Source organism: Lathamus discolor, chromosome 6, assembly GCF_037157495.1.
Source record: "Lathamus discolor isolate bLatDis1 chromosome 6, bLatDis1.hap1, whole genome shotgun sequence".
Lineage (NCBI taxonomy): Eukaryota > Metazoa > Chordata > Aves > Psittaciformes > Psittacidae > Lathamus > Lathamus discolor.
In genome coordinates this window covers 44,738,717-44,764,651 of record NC_088889.1, presented here as the reverse complement: position 1 = coordinate 44,764,651, position 25,935 = coordinate 44,738,717, and the positions used below count along the sequence as shown (strand labels likewise).

The window sequence follows — 25,935 nt, the reverse complement described above, 5'->3', positions numbered from 1 at the left end:
TCAGGCATAACAGACACCTAACCAACTGTGTAACACGGTTCTGAACAAACTGTGTATCAGCTATAAAATAAAGACTTGGTTGAACAGGATATGGTAGTATCTGCCTAATTTTATAGATTACCTGTACTGTCACAAAGCTGCACATAAAACTAAGCTTTTTCTCTGTCTTTCCTCCCCCTGCTTCACCCGCTTAATTCCTCCCTTGCCTGTGTTATGGTTCCTGACACCTCACCAACTTGGTTGGACACTGCATCACAACCAACAGACACACTGAACCTAGAAGAAAACATTAAATTCTCTGTAAGTTATTAATACTGTTATTAACTGTACATTAAGCACACACTGGTACAACACAAATGGAAGGGGAAGATAACCGAGTCGTTTTAGAACATTTTCTGCATTTCTGAGCAACAAAATAATCCCAAAGATGCAGAGGTGGAAACGGATAATACACATATTCTTACTCAAATATTATGATCCCTTCTAAATTCTAGACCATAACAACACACAGTTTACATGCACTGATACACTAAGTTTAGTTTTACCTGCCTTGGTCTGATTTTTTAATTCACTATAGACAATACCAAAGGGAATGCAAGTAATTAATTACTTTTATTGTTTGTTCTTTTCATACCATATTACTGTGGCAAAGAAAAACCTGCAGAACCTCACAGTATTTGAAATATCAAAAAAACATTATCTTGATGTATTGCATAATCACATTTGTGATGTTTGGCAGTCATCATCATTTCCAGTAAATTATTTTCTTTGTGGTGAGTTTTAATTTACACCCGCTATTCCTTTTGAATATTATTTTATTAAAATATTATTTTATTGTAACAGATTCATGTTTCAATAAAATGACTACAAATACCATTAGTTAAAATACAAAATCTAGGAAAATGTGCCCAGAGGTTCTGAGCCTCACCCTCCTGTGGCTGACAATACTGCATGTAAAAATCTGACCCCACAGTGGATGTGAGCAGAGCAGTTGCACAGCTGCCACCTTTTCATGATAAAGGCTGCACTCTGCAGTGAACAGCTTGCACAGTACAGCACCAGTCGTCCCCTGAGACTCCCTGTCACCTGTACCTCAAAGATCCTGCTTCCATCTGCTTACAAAAAAAAAAAAAAAAAAAAAAAAAAGTGCCCCTCAAAAAACCAGTAGCAAAAGGTTCAGGTAACAAGGAAATAGCATTCCTTGTGGAAAAATAATCCTGCGATCAGCTACACTATGATTCAGGGGTTCTTCTAACACGTTTTGGTACTTGCTATCCCGTAAGATAAAACTAATGTGGTGCAGCCACACCAGTGTCAAAAAATGAACCTGAAAAGTTGGACAAGAATTCTAATGTTTCTAGTATTACACTAAGAAGTGGGCAGTCTATCCCTTTTCTTTACAGTACTAATAACCCCTTATACAAGCTTATAGTGACTTGGCAACTTGGTGGTAACTGCCTTTGTTTCAAGAATATTGATGACTAGATTATGAAACTACTGGTTCAGTAAAAATAACATCTTAAAATAAAGGACATGTCAGTCAAGTTACTCCTATTCTAGGAAATTCTATGCGTAGTCTGAGTCACATTGCTTTGACAGATAAAGCACATAGTCAAGACACAGCCTGACAAAGTTGCATGTGCTTATATATTAAGTTTCCAGAATTTATTGAATATCAATTCCATCCAGTTCTTGGAATATTTGTATTATGCTCAAAATGAAACAAACCCCACCCTTTAAAAAACATTTCTATACTTAGAAAAAAAAAAAAAAAGAATTTTGAATCAGCCCTCAAATTGACGCATTCCTGTTATGATTAAAGGGAAGCTGTCTGCTTAGACAGCACTTTAAGGCCCAAAGAATTTGCATTTCTTTTATTCTATTTTCTATATACATACAGATGTTTGATGAACTGTGTTATTAACATGTCACATTAGCAGAGATAAAGCATTTTATGAAAAAGATTATGTCACCATATTATTCAATTTTTATCCACACTCTTTTGCAAGAAATGCTGTGAGACAACTTGCAACAAATTGAAGAGCTAGGCCTAAAGCTGATTTTAAAACATGAGGATGGATGTGTTGTATTCCTCCCTTCTGTGATGTTCACAGAAGCCTCAGCATGTGGAGAATACAATATACTAGTTTCTATATGCATACATGATAGTATTTATGCAGATCACTGTGTAAGAAGACAGGAAGAAGCTGCAAATTCTCTTTCTGTTGAGATGAATATGCAAAAGAAAGTACAGCATGAGCAACTGTGAAGACAAAAAACAGTAACAGGAAGTTAAAGGAAGCCAGCGCACAACTAGGTATAGCAGAAGTTTAGAGCTGAATCCCAAACACTTTGGAGAATGCAACACGGCTGTTTCTAATGATCCATCCCCACAAACCTGGCCTGATGACCACTGATTCACAGCCAAAAATACAGACCTACAAAGCTGCTCTAATACTCATTTCTATTTCTTTGCTATTCCGTGCATGTCTTAATTTTCCAAATGGTTTTAAAACCTGTCTCTGTGGCCAAAAAACTCCCCAAACAGTATTTTATCAACACTTTTCTCTGCCCTTCTGCTATGTGACCCCTGTACGCAGCTGATAAGCAAGTGCTAGAACTGCTTTGATCAAATATTACACAAATCAGCTGATACCTTTTGATCTCCCAACAGACACTCACTAACAAAAAAACATGGAGTTCACAAAACTCATCAGAAACAGCTAAAATCCAATGGGACTGTAAGCAAAGTGTGAGGGAGAATAACAAATAGGAATCTCTGCAGTCAATGATTTCTTCTGAGCAGGGAACACAGCCAAGTGATAGGATATCAAATTTTCACAGAAATAGCATAGCGGAAGCCTGGGTTTACAGCTGCAGCAGGATTCTAGAAACAAAGGGAAAGAGAAAAGCAAACCAAAACAAAAATATGGTCCAACATATTTCTGAAGTATTGGGAATTGAAGAGCTTGACTGTAAGATGGAAAAGTCTGAGAATGGACTACTTTAAAAGAGCAAGAAGGTAGAAAGGGATGGGATAATCACATGAGGTTAGTACACAATCAGCAACATTACTAGTCTGCATTAGGAATGGAAGAGGTTGTCATAAGCACTGGCTGACAAAGGAAGAAGAGCGTTATGGTTTATTTGTTAAAAGGGTAGATTCTTGTGTAGAACTGGACAGCTGGAAACTGAATTAAGCAGAAATAGCGGCAAGCTGACAATGGCTTGTTACTAGTGAATATTCACATTCAGGAAGGAAGTACGCAAAATTAAAACAAGAATTAACTTGAAGTGAAGTAACAGTGTTTAGTGACTGAAATTTCTCCAAGAAGGTGTTGTAGCCTGATAGAATCACAGACACAATCAGCTGACAGAAAACAGTTGATATGGCAAGAAGCAATAAACCAATAGTTGCAGAACAAATCAAATTAATTAGCCATAAGGAGATTATTAAAAGTAATAAATAGAAACCTTGACAAAGTAAAACATCCACAAATAAGAAGTTTTAAAGAAGCTGTATACACAATAGATTTGTTTTAAAAATAAGTTACTTAAAGGGAGGGGGGAAAAGAAAAATAAAGAAAAAAAAAGGAGGGGGGGCATTCCAAGCATTTTATTTCAAGGCATTTTATACATGCAGAGGCGAAAGACATTATGGAATCAAGCTGATCCCCCTAAATCATGCAGGTATTTTTAAGAGAGAAAAGAGCAAATGGAAACAATCACTGTTTGAACAGGTCCACAGTAAGCAGAGAGGTGAGAACACTCTTTATGAACCCTATCAAGAACGTGACCAAGAATGAGCTGAAACAAACTGAAACCATAGGCTACTGGCAAATGCTTGCAAGAGGAAAAGCAGAGCTGCAGAAAGTCAAATACAAGTAACTTCCAGGAGATTTTATCTACTTCACTACATTTTGAGCCCAAAGCAAAAGTACACCTCAGATTACTTAGATATCACAGTCCAAAGACCTATCTCATACAATTCTTGACAATAATTCTATTGTTTAGACTGCTGCTCTGAATAATTATGCCTGCCTGAACGAATGAATGAAACCTGCCTGACACCACTGACCCACTATTTTTGAATATATTATTTAAAGGGTAAAGGTTGGACCAGGTGATCTTTCAAGGCCCTCCAACCTGAGCTGTTCAGCCATTCTATCATTAATGTAATTTAAGATCTGAAATATGACTAAACAAAGACTTTTTGGTCACATTTAGAAGGTAATTAGGGCCTTCAATGAAATCTATGGTATTTCTCCCCACCTGGATCACAAAACCCAACTAGTACTGGAAGTTAATGATGTGCTTTAGTCCTCACAGTATCTCAGTATGGATTAAAAGTCCTATCTTGCAAGATGGCAACATCATGTTCTAACACATCGGAGTCATGGGCAGTCTGTAGTTCTACCAGCTTCTGTAGTTACACACACTGATTCTTTCCATTCTGCTCTTTCCTTCCTGACCCTTTCTCCTGGACTAGAAGAAAAATTATCTGACATTAACACAAAAATGTTTTATTATGCTACATCAGTTTCTAGCTAGCAAACAAACCAACCTCGCCTTTGGTTAAAAATTACACAGATTTCAAAGCATCTCTAAATCGCTTCCATTTTTAAGTTCTCCACAGTTGAGAATGACATTTGTTCTTTTGCTTCCCAATCTTCCATTACAGATTGAACACTGAGTGAACAACCAGCATTCCCTCACATGGTAAAGCTGAAGGATGGTTTGTGTGTATCTGTATGCTAAACTTGTGGACTAAATTTAAGAAAGCTATTCTTAACAGAAAACATGAATCTGAACACAAAAATAAACAGAACACGAATTATTCCAGAACTTTAAAAAAAAGTTCTATACCTACCTCTTGTTGCTTTCAAGTAAATCTAACAAATTTCAGCTGCCAAAAAATCTTACCAGATAGTATTTTAGACAGCTGCAGATATTCCAGACACTTGAACACTTCAGATTTCTGTGGGAATCTGTCATTAATGCAGGTGAACAAGCACAATGGCTGGAGGTTGAAATCTTTGTTTATTTAAGCTTTCAGTTTTCACCTTAAGAGAAAATACACTTTGTGTAAATGCTTTAAATGCTTTGTGCAAATGCTTCTCTTGCTAGAAGTAAGAGAATATTCTTTTACCAGTTCTAAAGTCCAAGTCTCTCTTCCAAGTCATTGATCCAGTCCCAGAAAACTGCTCTTGCCAGTACTACCGTGTTCCACGAAGAGTGACAAAAGGCAGAGATCTAAGAAAACTAACACAGCAGGGACTGATATCATATTATCCACAAAAAGCATTTACTAGTTATTTCATCCAGCAAGAAGTTTATGTTGCAGCTTCCCTTCCAGCTGAGCCTGTCCTCTGAAGACATCTGAGATGACAATAGGGAACGACACTTAGATGCTTACAGCAATTTTCCAATAGCCGTCTAGATTTAGGGGATCCTTGCCTAAGAAATTTCACTGCCTGCTGCACACGTTCCACAATATTATACACCTACCACAGACCCTCCTAGAAATTTCACCTAAATGAAATTTTCCTCAAAATACTGGTGTTTGAGAGTTTGAGCTGTAGTATGGTTTTAACTCCATCAGGTACTGTTACTGTGTGCTGCTGAGCTCTAATGAACGCAGCAGAAGAGCAGCTGACAGGGTGTGCCAGACTTTCTCTATGAAGCTGTTCCAGCTAAACAGTTACTAGAGATTGTTTTAACTTGGACAAATGGGTAGGCTCCTCCCTGATCCAAGGCCAACAAAACTTGCATAGTTTATATTCTCTCAGCCTCCCCACCCTTCATATGTTTTTTCCTTCTTGTTAGGATATGCATAATCAGACTATAAAAACCAAGTTACATAAAAATCTTAATGTAAGTAGGCTGGAGGAAAAAACACTGCCTGCTGTAAATGCAGAACAATTGTTTGTGGCAGCATATACACACATGCATGCACAAGACCATGAGCTTGTTTTTATTGCTACAGTTAAAACTGTCCAGATACTATACCAGTAAGGCAAAAAAATCAGACAGAACTTCCTACTCTATTTTATAGGTGGCATGTTACTTGACTGGTATCTGAGCTCCAGTGGCAGCAATTTGGATAAACTGGAGGTTATAGACAAATCACAGCAGAAGATCAGGCATCAGTTCTGATCTGTTCTTTTTCCATTTAACTTGGTTTAAAAAGATTATTTACAGTTTAAAGTCGCAAACAGAAAATATTTAGAGTTTGCGACTGCATTACTCACCTTTTTCTTTGTCACGGCAACAATAAAACCTACCTAATGATAAGGAAGCTTGAAGTAATATTTTAATCAGCTTAGCAATTCCTTTATTAAGTACTTCTTACATGCTTCTCCACACTGCAAATAATTTGATATTACAGACTCCAAAGGTCAGAAGTATGATGAAAACTCACAGGATTTAACTCCTACAGCTTAGTGTGCTATAAAAGGATAGGATTTTAATCTGATGTTTAGAGTCTGTAATACACGAACCACTGGTCAGACAGAGAGCACAATTCTGGTTTTCTTCACAAGCTGATCCAACTACTAAGAGCAGAGATATACAGCAATTGACAGAAATGCTTTCTGAAGTGCAGCAGCAAGGTAAAAATCCAGATGTTTTCTGCCCAGTATGATTCAAGTTCACCTGTCCGTAACGCAGTGAGTCAGGGAATTATATAAATGCCACTCCCCAGCACCATGAAAACTGAGAAAATGGATCAAGATTAATCCTACCACAAAGCAAAGTAGGCCAATTTTAACTGCTACAGTACAACCAGAATGGTTTCCACCAAAGCTAGCAATTAGGTGCGTGGTTGCTGTACTTCAACTTGAAGCAACAGTTACTATGCAGTACTGTTTAGCATATCCATACTCCTAGCCCTGCATTTTTATCACATATGAGATAGCATCAAGCCCTGCCAAAAGCCTCACTTGGACAAAGAATGAATAAACTGCTTCCAAAGCCAGCACGACATTCAAACATTTTAACCTGGCATTAAATTTGATGCAAGCATCTGCCATGTTCTGGGCAAAACACTGCAGTGAAATATGCTGTACTCACTGAAGGAAGCAGCTGCCAGCTCTTGAGGAATACAAACCTACCCAGCAACAAATGCATAAAGCACCACAGAGCCACCATCCTCCTCTGAACATGGAGACGGGAAAGGGATTCTGCAACCTAAACTACTTTGTGTAAACCTTCACAGCAATTTTTTAATACCACCATGGAAATGACAACAAATTCCATCTAAGAATAATCTCATCAAGCTTCCTTTATGATGAATGGGGCAACATACAGCTTCCAGTATACATCTTCCAACATGCAGCTTTGCAACTGACCTTTTTTTAGGCATAAAGACTTGTAACAGCAATAGCAAACTTACCCCTTTTAATTACTTCAAAATTGCACCTAACTAAATAAACAGATCCAGCGCCTTAGTTTTCCCCATCAAGTCTCCTATGGTTTGGTTTTTCTCATGTTTTTTCACTTCTTATTTTTCCAAGATAATCTCATTTGGGATTTTGGAAATCTTTCTAAGGAGTCCCTATGTGGTTGAGGTGGAGGTAAATGCAATTTCAAAAACTCAATTCTGAGTAAAAACAAATGCAATATTAGTATCACAGTTTCCCTGACAAAGGCATCATTTTACAATACTAAAAGTGATGCCCAATAGTTAACTATTAAGTGTTATCAATCCGCTACAATTCCATTTTATGGGGAGGGGGAAAAAACAAACAAACAAAAACCCCGAAACAGCAGCCACATAACTGCACACTCTCAGCTTGTAATTTAGAAAATATTTCCAGCACGCAAACTAGATCAAGTAATACGTTGGGAGGATACATGGGAGCACACATACGTTCCTTCTGTGCTTTAAGAAAAAAAGAAAACCACACTAATCTTAGAATAGATGCTTTTAAATACGCAATTCTGTAGTTTTGCTGTAACAAGATTCCCTCCTACACAAAAATCCTGTGGAAAAAAAAGACTGGTTACATTAAGTTGTACAACTCTGAGTCAAGGATCAGAGAATCAACATATATTAAGGGTATTATTCTGAATACAATCAATAAATGTAAGCTATGTGCCAAAGAAGTTCATTATTTTCCCTCTTCTATTTCAATAAATAGAAAAAGATCAATAATGAAGAACAGAAAGTAAATCTGGCTCACACCCAAAAGCCGCCAGCATTTCTAAGTCAGATTTTTAATTCCTTTTATATAATAGAATTTGGCATTTATTATCATTAAGAGCAAGTGACATTTTGACTTCTAAAACACCTTTTGAGAACTATGGAGTTAAAATATCAGAAATACATTTCAAAGACAAAACATTCTGATAAAGAAGGGGAAAGAGGCTTGGTTAAGAACTGTATTCAGTATCAAAATATCTTACTATGAGCAGATGAAGACAATATTTTGACAGTTTAATATGAGAACCCAAAACATCAACATCATGGCAGATTCATTCAGCTGTGATACAACAAGGAAGCTGTTTTTGAGGCTAACATTACCCTTGCCTGTGCTGTCAGTCTTTCAACCTACAACATGAAGTATGTCTGAGCACAGCCAATTAAAATCAACCAGCACTACTGGAAACAACTGCTTCCACACTTTCTACAGGCCCTGAGGCTAGCAGCTAAGAGTAGATGGAAATTTCATACAAGTGTATACATTTAATAGATATTTATTTAGATACACGCAGTATGCTGCATGAATGTGACCATGTTAACCAACAATTCAGAAAATGTAAGTACTCTCATTTATTGAACTTATTGATGAGTTCAAATCAGTGAATATGGGTCATTGAGCATACAGCAAGAGGAGCTTGATATTCATTTGCACTACAGTTACATGAGTGATTAAACCCTCACCTTAAAGAAGCCATTACCAAGACAAGCCAGTGACAGTTCTGAATTTTATCTTTGGAGAAACTGTAAGGAAGAGAAGCTTCTTCAGTTTGTACACTGTTCTGGCTTATGGGGAGAGCGTAGGGGGAAAGGATTTGCATTTTCGCCATGAAATGCAGCATGAAATTTATGCTATTACTGTTGTTTAGAACAAAACACAACTCCCCCAGCTAACCCAGAGCAACACACATGCACGGTTGGAGGCTCAAGGTAGGGTAGATGAGGTTTAAAACGCCTCCTAGACTTGGATTTTTTTTGTTTCTCTTAGAACAGAAAACATCAAGGTTTTAATGGGCCTTAGTTCACTGCACAGAAAGGCTAATGACAGTATTATTCCTCTGCAAACATAAACTTATATTTCCTTCTTTTTTTAAATAATTTAACAAAATGTAAATAACTTCTTAAGTTTTAATCAAAAGCTTTTGATGGTTCTTTAGGTTGCTATTTCAAAAGGAGAAGTAAAGGCAGTGTATATGTCAGGGAATTCCTCCCAACTCCTCTGACAGTTAAGCAAGGTTAAAAGAAATCCTAGTAAAGACAAGGTACGGGTGCTGAAGAGACCCATCTGCTTTCATCCTGTTGCTTTTATAAAGAATTACAACTCCACTCTGATAGATTTCTGAAGACATTGAAGAAAGGCCATGACCATTCTTGCATAGTTGATGATGTAAACATGTTTTCCAATTAAGAATTCACATCAAGCAAAACCGGCTTTATAGTAAGCCTTACAGTCAGTAACTCGGGGGGGGGGGGGGGGGGGGGCTCACAGCACTTGATGCAGTTTTTGATTTTGATATTGTCACTGGAAATAATTTTGCTAACCAAAGATGAGCACAGGCCTAACACAAAGTCAGTGCCTAACACAAAGTCAGTGCTAAAGCAAATACAGCAATCTGCCATGTATATAATCATAAGAAGTCATTATCTCATCCAGAAGTAGAACAGGTAAGCATTAGAATGATCAAGTATTATTTTCTAAATTAATGGAGCAAAAGAAAGCAAAGAAGAAAGAGGAATGAGCCCACTCTACCTTCCAAACATTTGAGGTTTCAAGGCAAAACCTAACATATTGAAAAGCACACAGTTCTTGACCCTTTTAATGTCTGCCACAGCCTCCTGACTCACTTTAAAGAATCCTCATACATGCCCTTAAATTTCACTGAAAACCTTACATATTTCATCAGGTTTCCTGTAAAGCTTCTTTCACCAGACAAGGAAACCTGATTTTTCAAGATTGAACCACAGTGACAACTAAAACTGAGTATTCAAATGTCTTCTACAAGTGCCAATTATCAATTAAGTATTACACAGGCAATGCACTGTACACACCCAGAGAACTGTTTTCCGTATTTTCTAACCTAAAAACACAAACAAAACAAACAAACAAACAAAAAGAAATACAGAAAGTGGATAAAACATATACAAAATAGCACATAAAGGCTGACAACACTTGTGTTTACTTACTTACTTCTGGGGTAAATCAATTACTGTACGAAAACTGAATAAAAATGATCCACCTACTGTGGTAACTGCAAAGTGCTTTCTAAGCCTATCTTCTGAAAACCTCTGTGACATGGGCAATAAGGTTAAATTTTAAAGGAGGAAGAAAAGCCCAACACACTCTCCCCCTGCATGCACATCTTATTTTTGTATATTATTTCTTCTTATTTCATTGCATTTTATTTTGGCTTTTCTAGCACCATTCTTGATAGATTCTACTTTTGCATAAAAGCCATCCAAAAAAGGCCCTGAACTGACAATATGTTAATTTAATCTGGAGATGGCAAAGAAATAACCCTATTAAAGTCTTAATCACAGGGGGAAAAAGTTTCACTCCCAGTTTTAAGGAACGTTAGCTTTACAGTTAAATCCCAAGCTTTTCAGGAGGGCTAAAAAGAGCAGTAGAGCTAAGCTGAGAGTGTTACGACACACAGGAATACAGGTTCAAAAGAAACCATCTGGTTCCTTCTGTTCACTTGAACTGCAATAGATTTTTAGTCCTGAAAGGTCAACACCACATCCGTATGTACAAACTGGAACACCACCAACCACTACAGCAGATTAAAACACTTTTAAAATATTAGAAGTTACTTTAAAAAAAAAGCCATAATGATAAGGTGTCAAAGGAAATACACACAGAACTGTGCACGAGCAAGCAGAAGAGATAGCCAATGTCCTGTATTTCTGTGAACTAACCTTTTAAGTATTTTATACTTAATTCAGAATTCTAAATAAGGCTAAGAACTATTTTAAACAATTATGTTTCAATTATATAAGACAATGGTGACAAAGTTAAAACTTAGATCTGATCCAGTAACTGTCACTAGGTCTGCTAGTGTGGAGGAGGTGATAAATATCCACTTTCAGCTCTGAATTTCTTGTCTTTTCTCTGTGTTGAATCCTCTTCTACATTAAAAAAAAAAAAAAAAAAAAAATAAAAATCCCAGTTTTCATCTTCTCTGTTCTGCCTACAGCTACCCCACCTCTGTGCTTCCCATCTGTCTACTCCTTTCTTGCTGTTCTTCAGCTAACTCCCACAAGATCTTTCTTGGCTCTGCTACTAGTCTAACTTGGTCAGCTCTACCACTACAGCAGGCTAGAACATTGCAAGTAACCCAGGTACTTAAGTTTCCACCAGTCTGGCAAGCAGCATTGCTACCTCACCCAGTATCCAGTTTCTGACGACAGGCTTTAAGTACACCTTTTAGGAGTATTAGTGAGTTATTTCCTTCTAACCAATTCAGCATTTAGTACTGTTAAACAAAAATATGCAGTGCATACTTCAAACACAAATTTTAAGGAAGAACCTCCCTTACTCACCCATCTTCCTCTGTTCAACATTTTATTATTTGAATGCTTAGCTATCTTATCTCTGAGGCCTAAGGGCATTATCCCTGCTCAGCATCTCTATCCATGCTTACAAAATGCAAACAACAATTATGATATAATGTATTTCCAATGCAACACAGTAAGGAAAACATTTAACTCTGATTATAACAATTCATGCAATCTGTCAGTTACAAACTAAGCAGTAAGTAAAAGTAGCTATCACAATGGCTCGTATCTCGAATGATACAACTCGGCAGGATAATACATATTCCCAAAATGTTTACAAGTCCCATAACAAGTCAGTTTCTATGCGTATTCTTTCAACTGACAAATTCAGTTCTAAACAGTAAACTAACAAACTCCTTTTAACAAAGGCAAAAAATGAGTTAGTCCAATGAAACTAAGACCACAAAGTTACTCCAATCACCATGTTTACCTAATACACAGTAAACCTGGGTAAAATGGGACAAGAGTAAAAAGCTGACAAAGATGTTGCCAAAGTAGATGTTGCAACACTCAACATTAACATGTATGTTGCTTGAAATGGAAAATAAATCCAGAGCTAGCTACCGCTGTATCTCATTCACTGTACCGAATCACAGAAAGGTGGAAGGTCATCAAGTATATTCTATTACTCCCAAGATACAGTTCAACTTAAGACCACTTGGGGACATGGCTAAACTGTGATCCCACTGTAACCCTTACTACAGGAAAACTTTCTCTTCATTTGTAATACAACTTCTTGCTGCAACTAAAACCATTATTGTTTCACAGCTATCAAGAACAGCAAAAACCCCCGTTTATCACTGTCACAATTTCCTTTAATCACAGTGGGAGAAACAGTTGCTCTTTAAACATTAGTTTTGTGCCATTGATTATTCCTGACAAAATAACTTTTGCACTTGACCCTAGAGAACTGCATCATCTTTGTGATCATGTTATTTGGAACTCTGGTATTACCCTCAAACACACAGACAGACAGCCAGCCCCCTTCCTAGTCACTTGTCTACTGAAATTACCAGATCATACTGACACTTCATAATATAATCATATATAAACCAACTGGTCTCAGATCACTGCAAAACCACACTAATAGTAAGCCATACAAGAGGATTCTCCCAGCACAATTTGCAGCTTTCTGGGGCCCGCCATGCAGCAGTTTTATTTATATCCTGAATGCTTCTCCTTGTCATCAGTAAGAAACTCTGCTGAAGTCAGGGCATCTGCTGTTTCTTCCTTACTCATAATATGTTACCCTGTTGAAGAAAGACATTAGATGCATCTAAGATCATTCAATCTCTTCAAATCCATGCTGGCTGCTACATATCAACATGTGGGTGGGGGACCTGAAGGAGGGCTAGGTTCCCCAGAATGGCAATTTAAAATCAAAATCCACCTATTGAATAGAACTAGCCTACAGAGAATTACAGGCACAGCTCACACCTCTTAACCTTTCCTCACAAAGATGGATACCAAACACCTGGGTATTCCAAAACTGACTGAATAGCCCTAGAAAAGAATTGATCTACAAATTAAGATGACCAAAAAAAAAAAAAAAATACAACTGACTTCCAAAGGAAGAAGAGTTGAGCTTTGCTTCAAAAGGTTACTAACTTGAACATTTCTTTAAAAGATGGGAGACCTAGACTCAGTTTCCTCTGCAACCTGAGAAGACTGAAACCTGCAATCTTTACATCTGAAGAGTATCTCAACCACAAGTTTAAGGAACAGTCTAGATTGATCAATTTTTAAAATTTTCCTTGAAGCTCTGTATATGGGGAGAGTGACAACCCAAACACTCCGCTAGAAATGAAATCTTCTGTTTCATTTCACTGTCCCCAGTATGTACACACAATTACTTTGCAGCTGCTATTTTAACAAAAGCATTTGTACATATGCATACAAATAACGTTAGGTAACATTTAACTGATGTACATTTTGTGTGCAGGTGTGTCATGTCCTATATAATAGTAGAGTTTCTAGGGTTTACTTCCTATGTTTTCGAAGTTTTAACATAGTTTTTTAGTGAAGAAAAAAAATGTAAAGACTCCATGAAACCTTATCTTCCATTTAGTCCAAAAATAACGGCAATCTTCTGAGATTCATAGAGCACTTATTCCTCTGACCACTAGTTGTACTCCCAGTAAGATAACACATAGAGCACTTATTCCTCTGACCACTAGTTGTACTCCCAGTAAGATAACACACACTCAAAGGAACAAGTGATATGCCTAAAAAACTAAGTGACTAAATCACCCTAGGATACCAGATACTCACACACACTGAGCTGGCAGGCAGAGCAAGGGATTTCTGCCTTTCTTGAAAGCTACCTGAAGGAAGGGCTGGAAACCTAAAACTTCACTGAATGCCTACCTCCTGGCAACTGAATTCCACTCTAAGTTTGAACACAGGAATAAACTACAGGGAAATCAGGATCACAAACTGTTTTCCAACTGTACTGAGATGTAATCTTAACTTACAGTGAATTTTGCTACAATAAAGTATTCAAAGTATTAAAAAAAAAAAAGTTGCCGGGACTATTATTTTTATTAGGGTAAAAATATGAAGCAAACTATCATACAGCTACCATGTACCCTGTTCCTGAAATCCAGACTCTCACGAGTGCTGGTTTGACCTTGGAAATGTTCAATTTCATCTGAACACATCAGCAACAAAAAGGTAATTTCTCCCTGTTCCCCATGATGTCTCACAAAACATGTCTGTATACATCCTTTTCTCCTTCAATCCAAAGATTCCCATCTTCAGCCCTTTTAAAGTCAGGAGACTGATGCACAGCACCACTTTTCTGTTCAACAAACTGAAAATATTCTGGCTGAAAGTTGTGTATCTAACTAGCCAATGAGCTGGTAACCGAGGCAAATGTGAAGAGGAAAACATTTGCTTAAAACAAAAAGTTCAGCACATTAAAATGAAATAGAATGTCAAGATCATCCCTCCAAGAAAGATCTTAACCTTAATAAGCAAAGGCTGTTACCAAATATGCTACTCCGCAGCTATGCTGTGAGATAAAATGTAAGGTTTTGTTAACAATGAAACCACCTGTTCAGTTTATTATATGGTATAAATATTGATTGCATGGCTTCTCAAGATTAATGATATAAGCACCACAATTCTCTGGTTACATTATTAAGATTTGAGTCACCCAGCTCCTTAGGGCCACAGATAACATCTACTCAGTTAATCAAAGGTAAACCTGAACAGGCAACTGCATGTCAAAGTCATTAATCTTACCTGACAGGCAGATGTATGTTAAATATTCACCCTGACCCCCAGTAGCTAGGAAAGGAATCTTTTTTTTTGTTCTTCTTTTTACTTGGACAGCTCCCAGCATCCTTTCATCATGTGGGGCAAAAATTTCTTTGCTGATTGCAGATTTGGCATTCATTGTAGATCACAGATATAGCAGACTGATGCACTCTAAAAACAAAAACATATTTAAAAACATTAGAAACTTCCAAGTTATATTAAAGTCCAGTTCATTTTCATGGTCATTAACAGCTCTGACCTTCAAATAAAGATTTTTATTATTACTATTCAAAGAATTTAGAAGCTAACTTCATGCATTTAGAGGCAGAATTTTTGAAGTATCCAAGACTCTTCACTGAAGCTGTTCTCCACACTGCTTAAATTCTTTTAAACCAGCTTAGTTTATTTTGGGCAGAAGCTGTCCACACTAGCACTTCCATATGACACAAAATCGTCTCCGAGACACCCTGTAACTTCATGGCGCATAAAAGCTTAACTCCTTCTCTGGTAACTGGAGGGAAACTCATCTGCCTGACACAGGGAAAGCTCTGCAATGGCATAGGAAAGGAACACCGTGGTTGTGCTGGCAGACAAGTCACATTCACAGAAGATACAAGAAGCTTCAGACTCGTAAGACTGCTCCTGCAGCAACACTGCTATTGGTGACAGAACTTGATTAAGCAGCTCCTGCACCTCTCACAGCTTTACGATTCATGCCCTTAACTCCTCTGTAATTACTAACTGGGCAATTGCCCATGGAAAGGCATCAGAGAAACCAGAGGGGTTAATGCAGACAAAACCACACCTCTGCTTTTCTGCTAAGTAATTTTGGCCCTGGTCAGTTCCTCAATGCGTTTCAAAAGAAAACACAGTCTATTTTGCAGAGACATCTGGAGAGGAAAAAAAAAAAAGAAATAAATGTAGAGACCAGGCAGGGAGAAGGAGGAAAGCTGCTTGTTCAGGCATGTCCAGCAAAAGAAAGGTCAATCTGACCACATATGGAGGAGCCTACCTAAAGGAGAGAGCTCAGTTACAGAGGAGACATTAACATTCTCTTCATATAGGCAGTACCACAGCTGTATCTCCAATTAGTTCTGCAGTTAAATCTATGAATAAATACACTATCTCACTGATACAGACTGCAAAATGTCCCTTTTAATTGTTCAAGTATAATGACTTCAAGCCACATACATTTCTGTATTATTTAGACTTTCATGCCCACAGATCTTCTTGACATCTTCAGCTTTCTTAGAATAAGATCATCTTCAGGTCTGAACTACTGAAGCCAGAAATTTGGTATTTGCCACAAAGTAACTATCAGAAAACAGATAAATTCCAGTCAAATTAGATTTTGAAGCCAAGAGAGTCATGAAACCATCATTTTTAGTTTGTGTGCTACCAGCAAAGCAATTGTTTTCTGTCTCCACGTTTTGTCGGCCCCTATTCATGATACTCCCTTAACTTAAAAAAAAAAAAAAAAAAAAGAGCTGCATTTGTGGAGGCATGAGAGCACAAAACAGTCCAAATCAAATTCAACACCTACTGTTTTGCAATGCAAACACAATCTTTTGCCAAAATAATCTGTAACAGTATACCTCAGTTAACCAGTATAGAGGGATTCAAATTCTGACGAGTTCTAGCATGAAGTCATTTTACACACACCTTTACAAAAATCAGCTGCATTTAAAAAATGTTCCCACCAAAAGAAAAACCCACACCCATTTTTAAGGAAGAAACAAGGCAGAGCTCCAGAAAAGATGTGATTCCATAACACTTGCCATGTAAGTTACTTATCCTTTACCGACAGCTACATCAACATAAAAACAGGATCAAAAGAATAAATTTACCTGCTAGTTACTTAGAAAAGGTGGTTTCCACATTCATTATACCACACTTTCCTCCTCTTCCATGTTTTCAGAGTATTTGCAGTACAGCTTATACCAGCAGGTAAGCTGTTGGGACATTGTAACTACTTTGGGGGTTTGGGGTGGGGTTTTTTTGGTTGTTTCAGTTTTGGGTTGTTTTTTTGAATTTGAGATTCAAGGCCACAGTCAATCACTATAGGTTTAATCATAAGGACCTACTTTTCAATGAAAGAGAATTATTATCTTTGCAAAAATAGCTTCATTCTCAGATTTTCACGCGTTTAAGGAATTTTCAATAAATAACTTATTGGGAAAGCACATACTGTCAGGTAAAAATATATTCAAATTACATCTAACTAAAAAGTGCTCTCCAGCTTGCAATGATCTGACACTGTTAATTTTGCAATTGAGTTATGGAATAGATGTTCTCAGATATATTCTTGAGGTTTACACACTGCAAAATAAAGTGTGATTTCAAAGATGCACTAAGTGATGTAAAGGCCTCCTGGATTAAGAGAAGATGCACATTTTCCTTACCTACAGTTGTTTGCAGCAGGAAATTATATTGGTTTATAGTTTCAAAACTTTCATATGGTACTTCAAGATTTACTTTATAGATACTACAATCAATAGGTCTCATTGTATATAGCTGCATTTGATAAGACTGCTGAACAGGAGGAAAGCCAAACAAGAGAAAAATCTCCAAATCCTGTTTCATAGATTTTCCAAATCTTTTTGCTTCATACATGTGCTGCAGTTTACAGCATGAAACGAGAATGACTGCTGCATATGCAATAACCCCAAATAAATGCAAAAGCTAGGAGATTTAATTTATATACCTATGTATATACATATCCCTATCTCTTAATAGAAATGCTTTTATGCACTATCAGTATACAGATCTAACTGGAAATAAAGCCCAGTTCAACGCAGCACCCCAAGGCAGATTAAAAATCCTCTTTCAGTAGAGACACAGAAGACATGATATAGAACAATCAAATCTTGCAATTTAATGCTGCATGCTATTCGCTTTGTGATTCACCTGGTTTTATATACACCCACCAAAAGTTGTACACAGAGATGCAACACACACCAAACGCTGTAGGTGAAACCTCCAACTAATGTGTGCACTCACTGCCTCAGAAACTGTGATCTGTGTGTTCCCAATACTTGGCTTACAACAGCCTCAGATGCCAGAATTAAGCAATTAATCTAATGCAGTGTACTTGACATGATTGCTCAATCTAATATGGAAACTGACACTAGCACAAAACACAAAAGCCAGTTTACTTAAAAAAGAAAACAAATAACTGTGCCTGTGTGCAAACAGACCTCTGAGACTGAGCTGTCAGTATAGTTTGGATTAAATTGTTTTTCACAGATCAAAAAGTCAGCAGCTGGATTTAAATACGCAACCTTCTCCATATTTACTGGTGGATCTATACAAAAGACCTTTGCTTTGTTGTAAGCAAAACACTCCAGTGTTCCTCTCCTTCAGAAGCAGACATAATGCAACCTTTTTGTTTTACTAAAAAAACAAACAACGAAAAAAAAACCACAAACAAAAAACCCCACAAAAAACCCTGTATGAAAGTCTTGCCCAAAGAACACGAATAATCCTCAATTTTCCCTCTTCTCCAACAAAAACACCTCATAAGAAAGATGCTGGCTGTACATGCACAACTCCATGTAGTACGCACAGATTTCTTTACACTGTAATGCTTGTTCTTGGCACGTGTTCCAGTATGAATTCAGACTCTCAGCAGTTTCCATTCATGGCCCATGTGGACTCACACACCAGAATGAAAACAGGTCTCCCCATGCTGAAAAACTAAACGCCTTAAAGAAGAAAATTTTATTGGAGGATATATGAGCACAGTGAGACAGTGCATTACTGTCCACAACATTTACCCCTCCGAGGCAGGGAGGAGTTAAATGTTTCAGTAAAGGTACGAGTCTTTAAAAAGAGCCCGCATTTCCTGCCTTATCTGCTTTCCTTGTTCCATGTACCTAATTCCCCTCAAATTATTGTAATGATGCTTTTGGCTGAACAAACAAAATTCCATTTTCCTCCTGTGGTTTTTCGCTCCAGCCATCACAGCATTATGGAAGTGAACATCAGCATTTACACTCTGCCTCCAAACCCAACAGAAATGCCTGAGAGGACGATTCCTGTGTGGATTTGAACTAGTGCCTGCAATGCACTGCCCCATTTGCATCTCTTCCAATCTTTCTCTACTGCAATTCCTCTCCATGGTATTTCTATAATTAAAAAGCTCCTCCTAGGAACAGCTGAGCATTCCTCTGTAAGTGTCTCTGAAACAAATACAATTGAATAACCCAAGATACTTACACTGTCTTCACAAATCTCACATGCTCAATAACAAAAAAAAAAAACATGGACTGCTTCGTGGTCAGCCAGAATCTCAGACTGTTTTTGGGCAGCCAGCCAGTCAGCAAGCAGCTGACTTATCTTTTACATCCAGATGTTTTATGGGACTATGCAAGCAGAAAAAAGGAGATTGACAGAATCTTTGTTGAAGTATTAGTATGCAGAAGGAAGTGGGGAACCAATCCTCAGCATGCAGAATCTAAGCTGCAGTAAATTAGCACTGAGAAATGAAGTAAGAAACAAGAAAAGGAAGGGCAAGTAATGTTAAAAAATAAATAAATAAAATGTTCAGTATGTTGGGTCTTGCTGTTTTCAAGAATCTTTAATCACAAACAGGGATGGGCTTGCAGGATAGGCTAATCACTGAAATGGTGCCTGCAGTATGAAATCATCTGAGCAACCAACTACTGCTGGGCTCCACTGACAGCTCTAGCAAGCACTCAACTCTGCTTTGCTAGCATCTTGACAGAGGACATCTACCTTAGGAAACCATTGCAAGACACCATTATTAAAACACCATATCACAATAGTCCCTGCTGTTGTGATAATTGTCTGTTTCTTTACTTGCTGGAAGCATTGAGGCTACATATTTGATCATTATTGCTTATCACAATTCTGTATTTGTTGTAGTCTCCAACAAATAGACAGTACAACTTCGGGGAAGCACAAAATCTTTGCTAAACCAAGGCAAATTTATAGATCCTTGAAGAACAAATATTAGAACAGAACAATTTCTAAAGTTGGTTTAGAATAAGTTTATTAAGCTTAATGCTATCTTAAAGAAATAACAGCAAGTTTAATTAGCTCTGCAAACAAGGATTAAACCAGTAGATCAATCTTACTCTAAACCAGACAAGATAAAAATCTTTAAAAGGTTTGAAAATAACAAGATGATTGAAGTACATTTTGTCATCCTTCCCTAACTTCCCAACATGAGAAATTATTGTCTTAAGAGGTCAGCTTAACTGCTATGACCTTTTAGATATGCTTAGATATTGAGAGCAGTTATTACATCTGCCCTTAGAATTTTATTTTCAGGCTGAAATATTTCAGTTTCTTCTGTCATTCCTCAGATTTCTTCCTCCAGACACTGCACCTCTCCAGACTCCTTCCCATTAGCGTATTTCTTTTTTGAAATGCAACCCTCAAATCTGGACTCACAACTCCATTTATGGCACCAGATTCAAATGGAAGAACTACGTGATGGGTCACTAGAATAGGCTCCCCAGGGAAGCGGTCATGGCACCAGGCCTGTCAGAATTCAAGGGGCACCTAGACAATGCTCCTTACTCATGTGTCTTAGCTCCCTGACTCAGCTCAGCATGCAACTGTGTGTCAGCACATGGGAAGGAAAGCTGGGGTAAGATTAGGGCTGCCTTGGGCAGCAGTATACCAGCAGTATCAGTTTACAAGGATCATGAAAATGTGGTTTAACGACAGAGCCCAAGATGTCAGAAGCTTTCATCAACTAGTAAGCTTGGTTCATTGAAGACACGGTACAGAGCCAATTTAGACAAAATTTCTCAAAATCAAAAACTGCAACAAAGCAGCAACCAATAAAAAGTGATAAAACAAGGGAGTTCATAGGGGGGTTCTTGATAAGAGTAAATGTGTCTCAAGATAGGAGCAGATTTCTTGGTATACTGACTCCAAATATGTGAGCAAAATCACGTACCAGCAAAAAGTGTAATTCTTATTCTAATGGAATATATCAGGTTCTGAGGATTATCAGAATCTTTGTAAGGGCTGAGAGACCTCTGTAAGGTACTACACCAACATTTTACTTGAGAGAAAAACATGAACTCTGTAGAAGTAGTAAACCATCTGTTGGCAGTGTCCTGATATTTTCTAGCAGTTAACTAAATAAAGTTTTCATTCTGGCAAGTAACACAAGCTGAACACATTTCTGACATGCTGCATGCTTCTTCCCTGGAATCCTCAAACTGTTGTTAAGTATTCCCCATTCCAAAACAGGTGAGCCAGTAAATATTGAAAAAACTGCAGAGTCCTACACACTAAAGAAATTACAAAAAAAGAAAAAAAAAAACAAAACAACAACAAAAAAAACCCAAAACGAGTCTGCTGCAGTGTTTTGTTCAAGGGGCATTATCATCTCAGGAATTATTTTAAATGCTACCTGTGGCTTTTATCCCCCACTATGCTTGATTGCTTAGCTCCACACTCCTGACAGAATCTGGGGCCGGGGAATAGACTGCGTATGTTTGAATACTTTTGTTGTTTTTTTTTTTTTTTAATGAATGGCTTGTTGTTTAGTCTCACAGAAATCTGGGAAAAGTTAGAAGGGAAACTAGTGGCTTTTTCCTCTCCCTTCATGATTTCACAGTGATTTGCAATCAGTGATCAGTGGCAGAAGTATTCTCATTTAACAACTTTAACAACTAGAAATTTTCCATTAAACATGGAGATGGTGGGGAGAAATCATCTTGTCAAGTGGTAGCTTGTTGGGAATGAGATACTCTTCTTTTACACTTAAAAGACACCACTTTTCCCTCTGCACTCCTGTCAGGGACTATATAGTGACTTCTTGAGGATGTGAAACCTTTCATCAGATTTATAAATCTGGACAAACCAGCAAGTTTTAGATTAAAATCCCTTATAGATCAATATGGTATTAACCAAGGTAAAACCAGTAAGGTGGTTGGTGACAGCCAACATGGCTTCACTAAGTGCAAATCCTGTCTGACCAATTTGGTGGCCTTCTATGATGGGGCTACAGAAATGATGGCTAGCAGCAGAGCAACTGATGTCATCTACCTGGACTTGTGCAAAGCACTCAACACTGTGCCGATGGACGGACCACTTGGTGGGTAAAAAAATTAACTGGATGGCCGCATGCAGAGAGCTGCAGTCAACAGCTCAATGTCCAGCTGGAGATGGGTAACGAATGGTGTCCCTGAGGGGTGGGTGTTAGGATCAATTCCGTTCAACATCTTTGCCAATGACATGGACAGTGGGACTGAGTGTACCCTCGGCAAGTTTGCCAATGATATCAAGCTGTGTGGTTCGGTTGATACGCTAGAGGGAAGGGATGCCATCCAGAGGGACCTTGACACACTTGTGAGGTGGGCTGATGCCAACCTTATGAAGTTTAACCATGACAAGTGCAAGGTCCTACACCTGGGTCGGAGCAATCCCAGGCACAGCTACAGGTTGGGCAGAGAACAGATTCAGAGCAGCCCTGTGGAGAATGACTTGGGGGTGTTGGTTGATGAGAAATTTAATATGAGCCTGCTTCAGTGTGCTCTTGCAGCCCATAAAGCCAACCGTATCCTGGGCTGCATCAAAAGGAGTGTGACCAACAGGTTGAAGGAGGTGATCCTGCCCCTCTACTCTGCTCTTGTGAGACCTCACCTGGAGTATTGTGTGCAGTTCTGGTGTCCTCAACATAAAAGGACATGGAATTGTTGGAGCAAGTCCACAGTAGGGCCACAAGGATGATATGGGGGCTGGTGCACCCCCCAAATGAAGGCAGGCTGAGAAAGTTGGGGCTGTTCAGCCTGGAGAAGAGGTGGTTGCATGGAAACATCATAGCAGCCTTCCAGTATCTGAAGGGGGTGTACAAGGATGCCGGAGATGGACCATTCATCAGCAACTGTAGCAACAGGACAAGGGGTAATGGGTTAAAACTTAAACAGCGGAAGTTCAGGTTAGATAGGAGGAAGAAGTTCTTTACTGTGAGGGTAGTGAGGCACTGAACAGGTTGCCCAAGGAAGTGGTAAATGCTCCATCCCTTGCAGTTCAAGGCCAGGCTGGACAGAGCTTTGGGTGACATGGTCTAGTGTGAGGTGTCCCTGCCAATGGCAGGGAGGTTGGAACTAGATGATCTTAAGGTCCTTTCCAATACTATCTATTCTATGATTCTATGAAACACATAGTGACATTTCACAGTTCTACACCAAATTCTGAGATCAACAGTATAATGACACAGTGAGGGATGAAAGAGGGGAACCTAGATAACCTAAATGAAAACATCCTTCTCTAGTTCTTTTTATTATGTGTTTTTACATTTTCTCAAAAGAGAGTGTTATTGGAATACCATTTTCTTAATCTTTTCACCTTGAATAATTACATATGTTTGGACACCTGAATTGAGAGAATACAGCATAAGGCAAGAGGAGGTGCAGCAAACAGTAGCAGCTGAGCTTGTGTAAGAAACATTCTATCAAAGGAGGGGAACAGGACAATACAATACGAAAACCCTGCAACATCCATTTCATAAATTTAGGAGTTATTCTACACTGCTTGCACACATAACTTCCATTTATAACCCTTAAACAACTACCCTTGGACAATTTCGTGTGTCCAAGTAGGGGAACTCTTAATAAAAACCCCAAAAAACAAACAAAAAACATACCATAAAACAAACAAACAAACAAAAAACATGCAATACACATCTTCCATTAGACTGATCCCAGAAGATAATCAGCCCAATCAAGTGTCAGGTATCCTTCCAATCTCAATCTCACAACTTTACCGTGCATCGCTTACATTGTCTATAAACAGTGGCCACAGCTATGAACCCTGAAATAACATTATCTCTGAATCTATCTTTACAGGCTTACACAAAAATAATCACAGCACCAAAAATACACCAAATTTAGAAATACACATTTTCAAATGGACTAAGAATTTAAATTTTCCTGTCAAATTCAGAAGTACAGTAATTGACAATGTCCACAGCAACATATCCTCTGCAGCAATTCTATGCCAAAATCAAATTAATATATCCCACATCTAGTGCTGAACTGTAAATACAGATGGTACAAACAAAATGACATCCCCAGCCTTCCAACTGTTTACTGACGGAAAACACGTCAAAAAATACAAGGCAGCAACACCCTTAGATAAAATGGCATCCAACTGAAACAGTAAGCACATATCCCATATAGTCTCTTAATTTTTATCTCACAAAAACTTCCTGCGGGGGCAACAGGAAGAAATAGATTGCATCTTTAACTAAGACATGAGAATACAATGTTAAGAGAAAACAACTTCCAGCCTTGAAAAAGAATCCATGCAGGTACATACGTGTTTCTCCCAAATATAACGCTCTTTTTCCAGCATAAACAGCCTCATGAAAATCCTTCAATCCTTGGGTGCGCAAACCCAATCCCCAATATGTAAGAGTAGGGACCCATACAACTGGAGAGAAATAACCAGTTACAGGTAGTAAAATTGTTTCACCATCAATCAATTTAGTCCTATCCTCAGCCAAAACAAGCTTTTCAGCGCTAGCTTATACCAGTTTAACTGTGGGATGTTACCAAATAAAGTGGTCAACATCCTTCATCTTCCAGTTTTTTGACAATTTGTAAGAACATTAATCATATACTAAAACTTGCAGCTGCACATCATTACTATCAACACAGTGCAACTGGTGTGAATATGCACTACTTTTGACAATAAACTACAGTTCACTCTGTTAATTCATTCTTGAAACCTTACTGTTATCTCCGCAGATGCCTTTAGAAACAAGCATAGAAACAACATTCTTACAGTTGATTATTCTTGAATCCTAAACTGATGCCTTTGAGACAATGATGTGATATGAGATTTTTGTGTCACAGAGAAAAGCTCAAGGTCAAGGTGACTATGCTAACCCAGCGGCATACATTTCTGCCAGTTGCTTTTCTCACCTTATAAGCTACAGCAACAAATGTAGTTATAATATAGCTTTCTTAAACAGCACTTCAAAACCTACTATGCCTCCTACGAAAATTACCAAGAATCAAGTATTGAAAGTCACCTCAATTTCTTCTTGTAAATATATCATGACTCAACTAGATAAATAAAACCAGTTCACAAATAAAACCTCAGAAAAAGCAAGTGCAGAAGACAACAGCTTCATTTTCAGTAACCATCTGCTGTCTACTAGTGCCATAATACTGCCTTTCAAGTAGTTTGTGTTTAAAAACTGCTTTTCTTTGAAAAGTTTCTGTGCTACTTTTTGCCAGTCACTCAAAGCTTTTACCTCAGTGATGGTATTTACCCATTTATAAATTTAGGCCAAAAGTGACCTGGCAACAACATGCTGTTCCTCACCACTCTTTCCATATTCTTGATTCTTCTCACTGCATTCAGATTCCTGGCTTTACTAGTATAGAAAATGTAATGGGGAAGGAAACTGCTCTCTTGGAAGAGTTCCTAGTATCGTAACAGCTCAAAAGTAGAAGGCCATGTGAAAGAGCGAAAAGAAGGCGAGTTTTACTGACGTCATAAATATAATTTTTCCTTTAGGAAAGCACAATGAAAATCCCGAAGTTTTCTGAGATCTCATTGTGCTGAGACCAGCACAGTTCCCAAACCCATGACTCATTCATATCCCAGCAAAAATATTGCTGGGAAGACATGTTTTGTTTGTGATGAATTAATTCCTTTAGCATGTCTCAGTCATAAAAATACCAGGCTTCACTTTGTGTGATGAAAATAAAGCATGACATTCATTTTCCTGCCTTACTCTTCTAAATACTATTGTGTTAAAATTGAAACAGTGGTAGATGTCCCGAACACCTGAACAACTTGTTTTGGAAAAACACCAATAAAGATTTGATTTCCCAGCTATGATGTGTGAATATGTCTAGCTTCTAAATATTCAGAGTTCAGGCTTCAAAGTTTACTTCCATAGATCTTATGCAGCAAAA

General features: G+C 37.9%; 1 protein-coding gene across 2 annotated transcripts in view; it reads right to left on the bottom strand.

Moving 5' to 3' along the window:
- Positions 1-25,935, bottom strand: part of STXBP6 (syntaxin binding protein 6) — a 110,198-nt gene that overhangs the window by 65,416 nt on the left and 18,847 nt on the right. For both annotated transcript variants that reach the window (XM_065686531.1, XM_065686530.1), the window contains one exon: positions 15,002-15,187. In XM_065686531.1, the coding sequence (XP_065542603.1) occupies positions 15,002-15,155 (154 nt within the window). In that variant the 5' untranslated portion in view covers positions 15,156-15,187. The remainder of the gene's footprint in view (positions 1-15,001; positions 15,188-25,935) is intronic.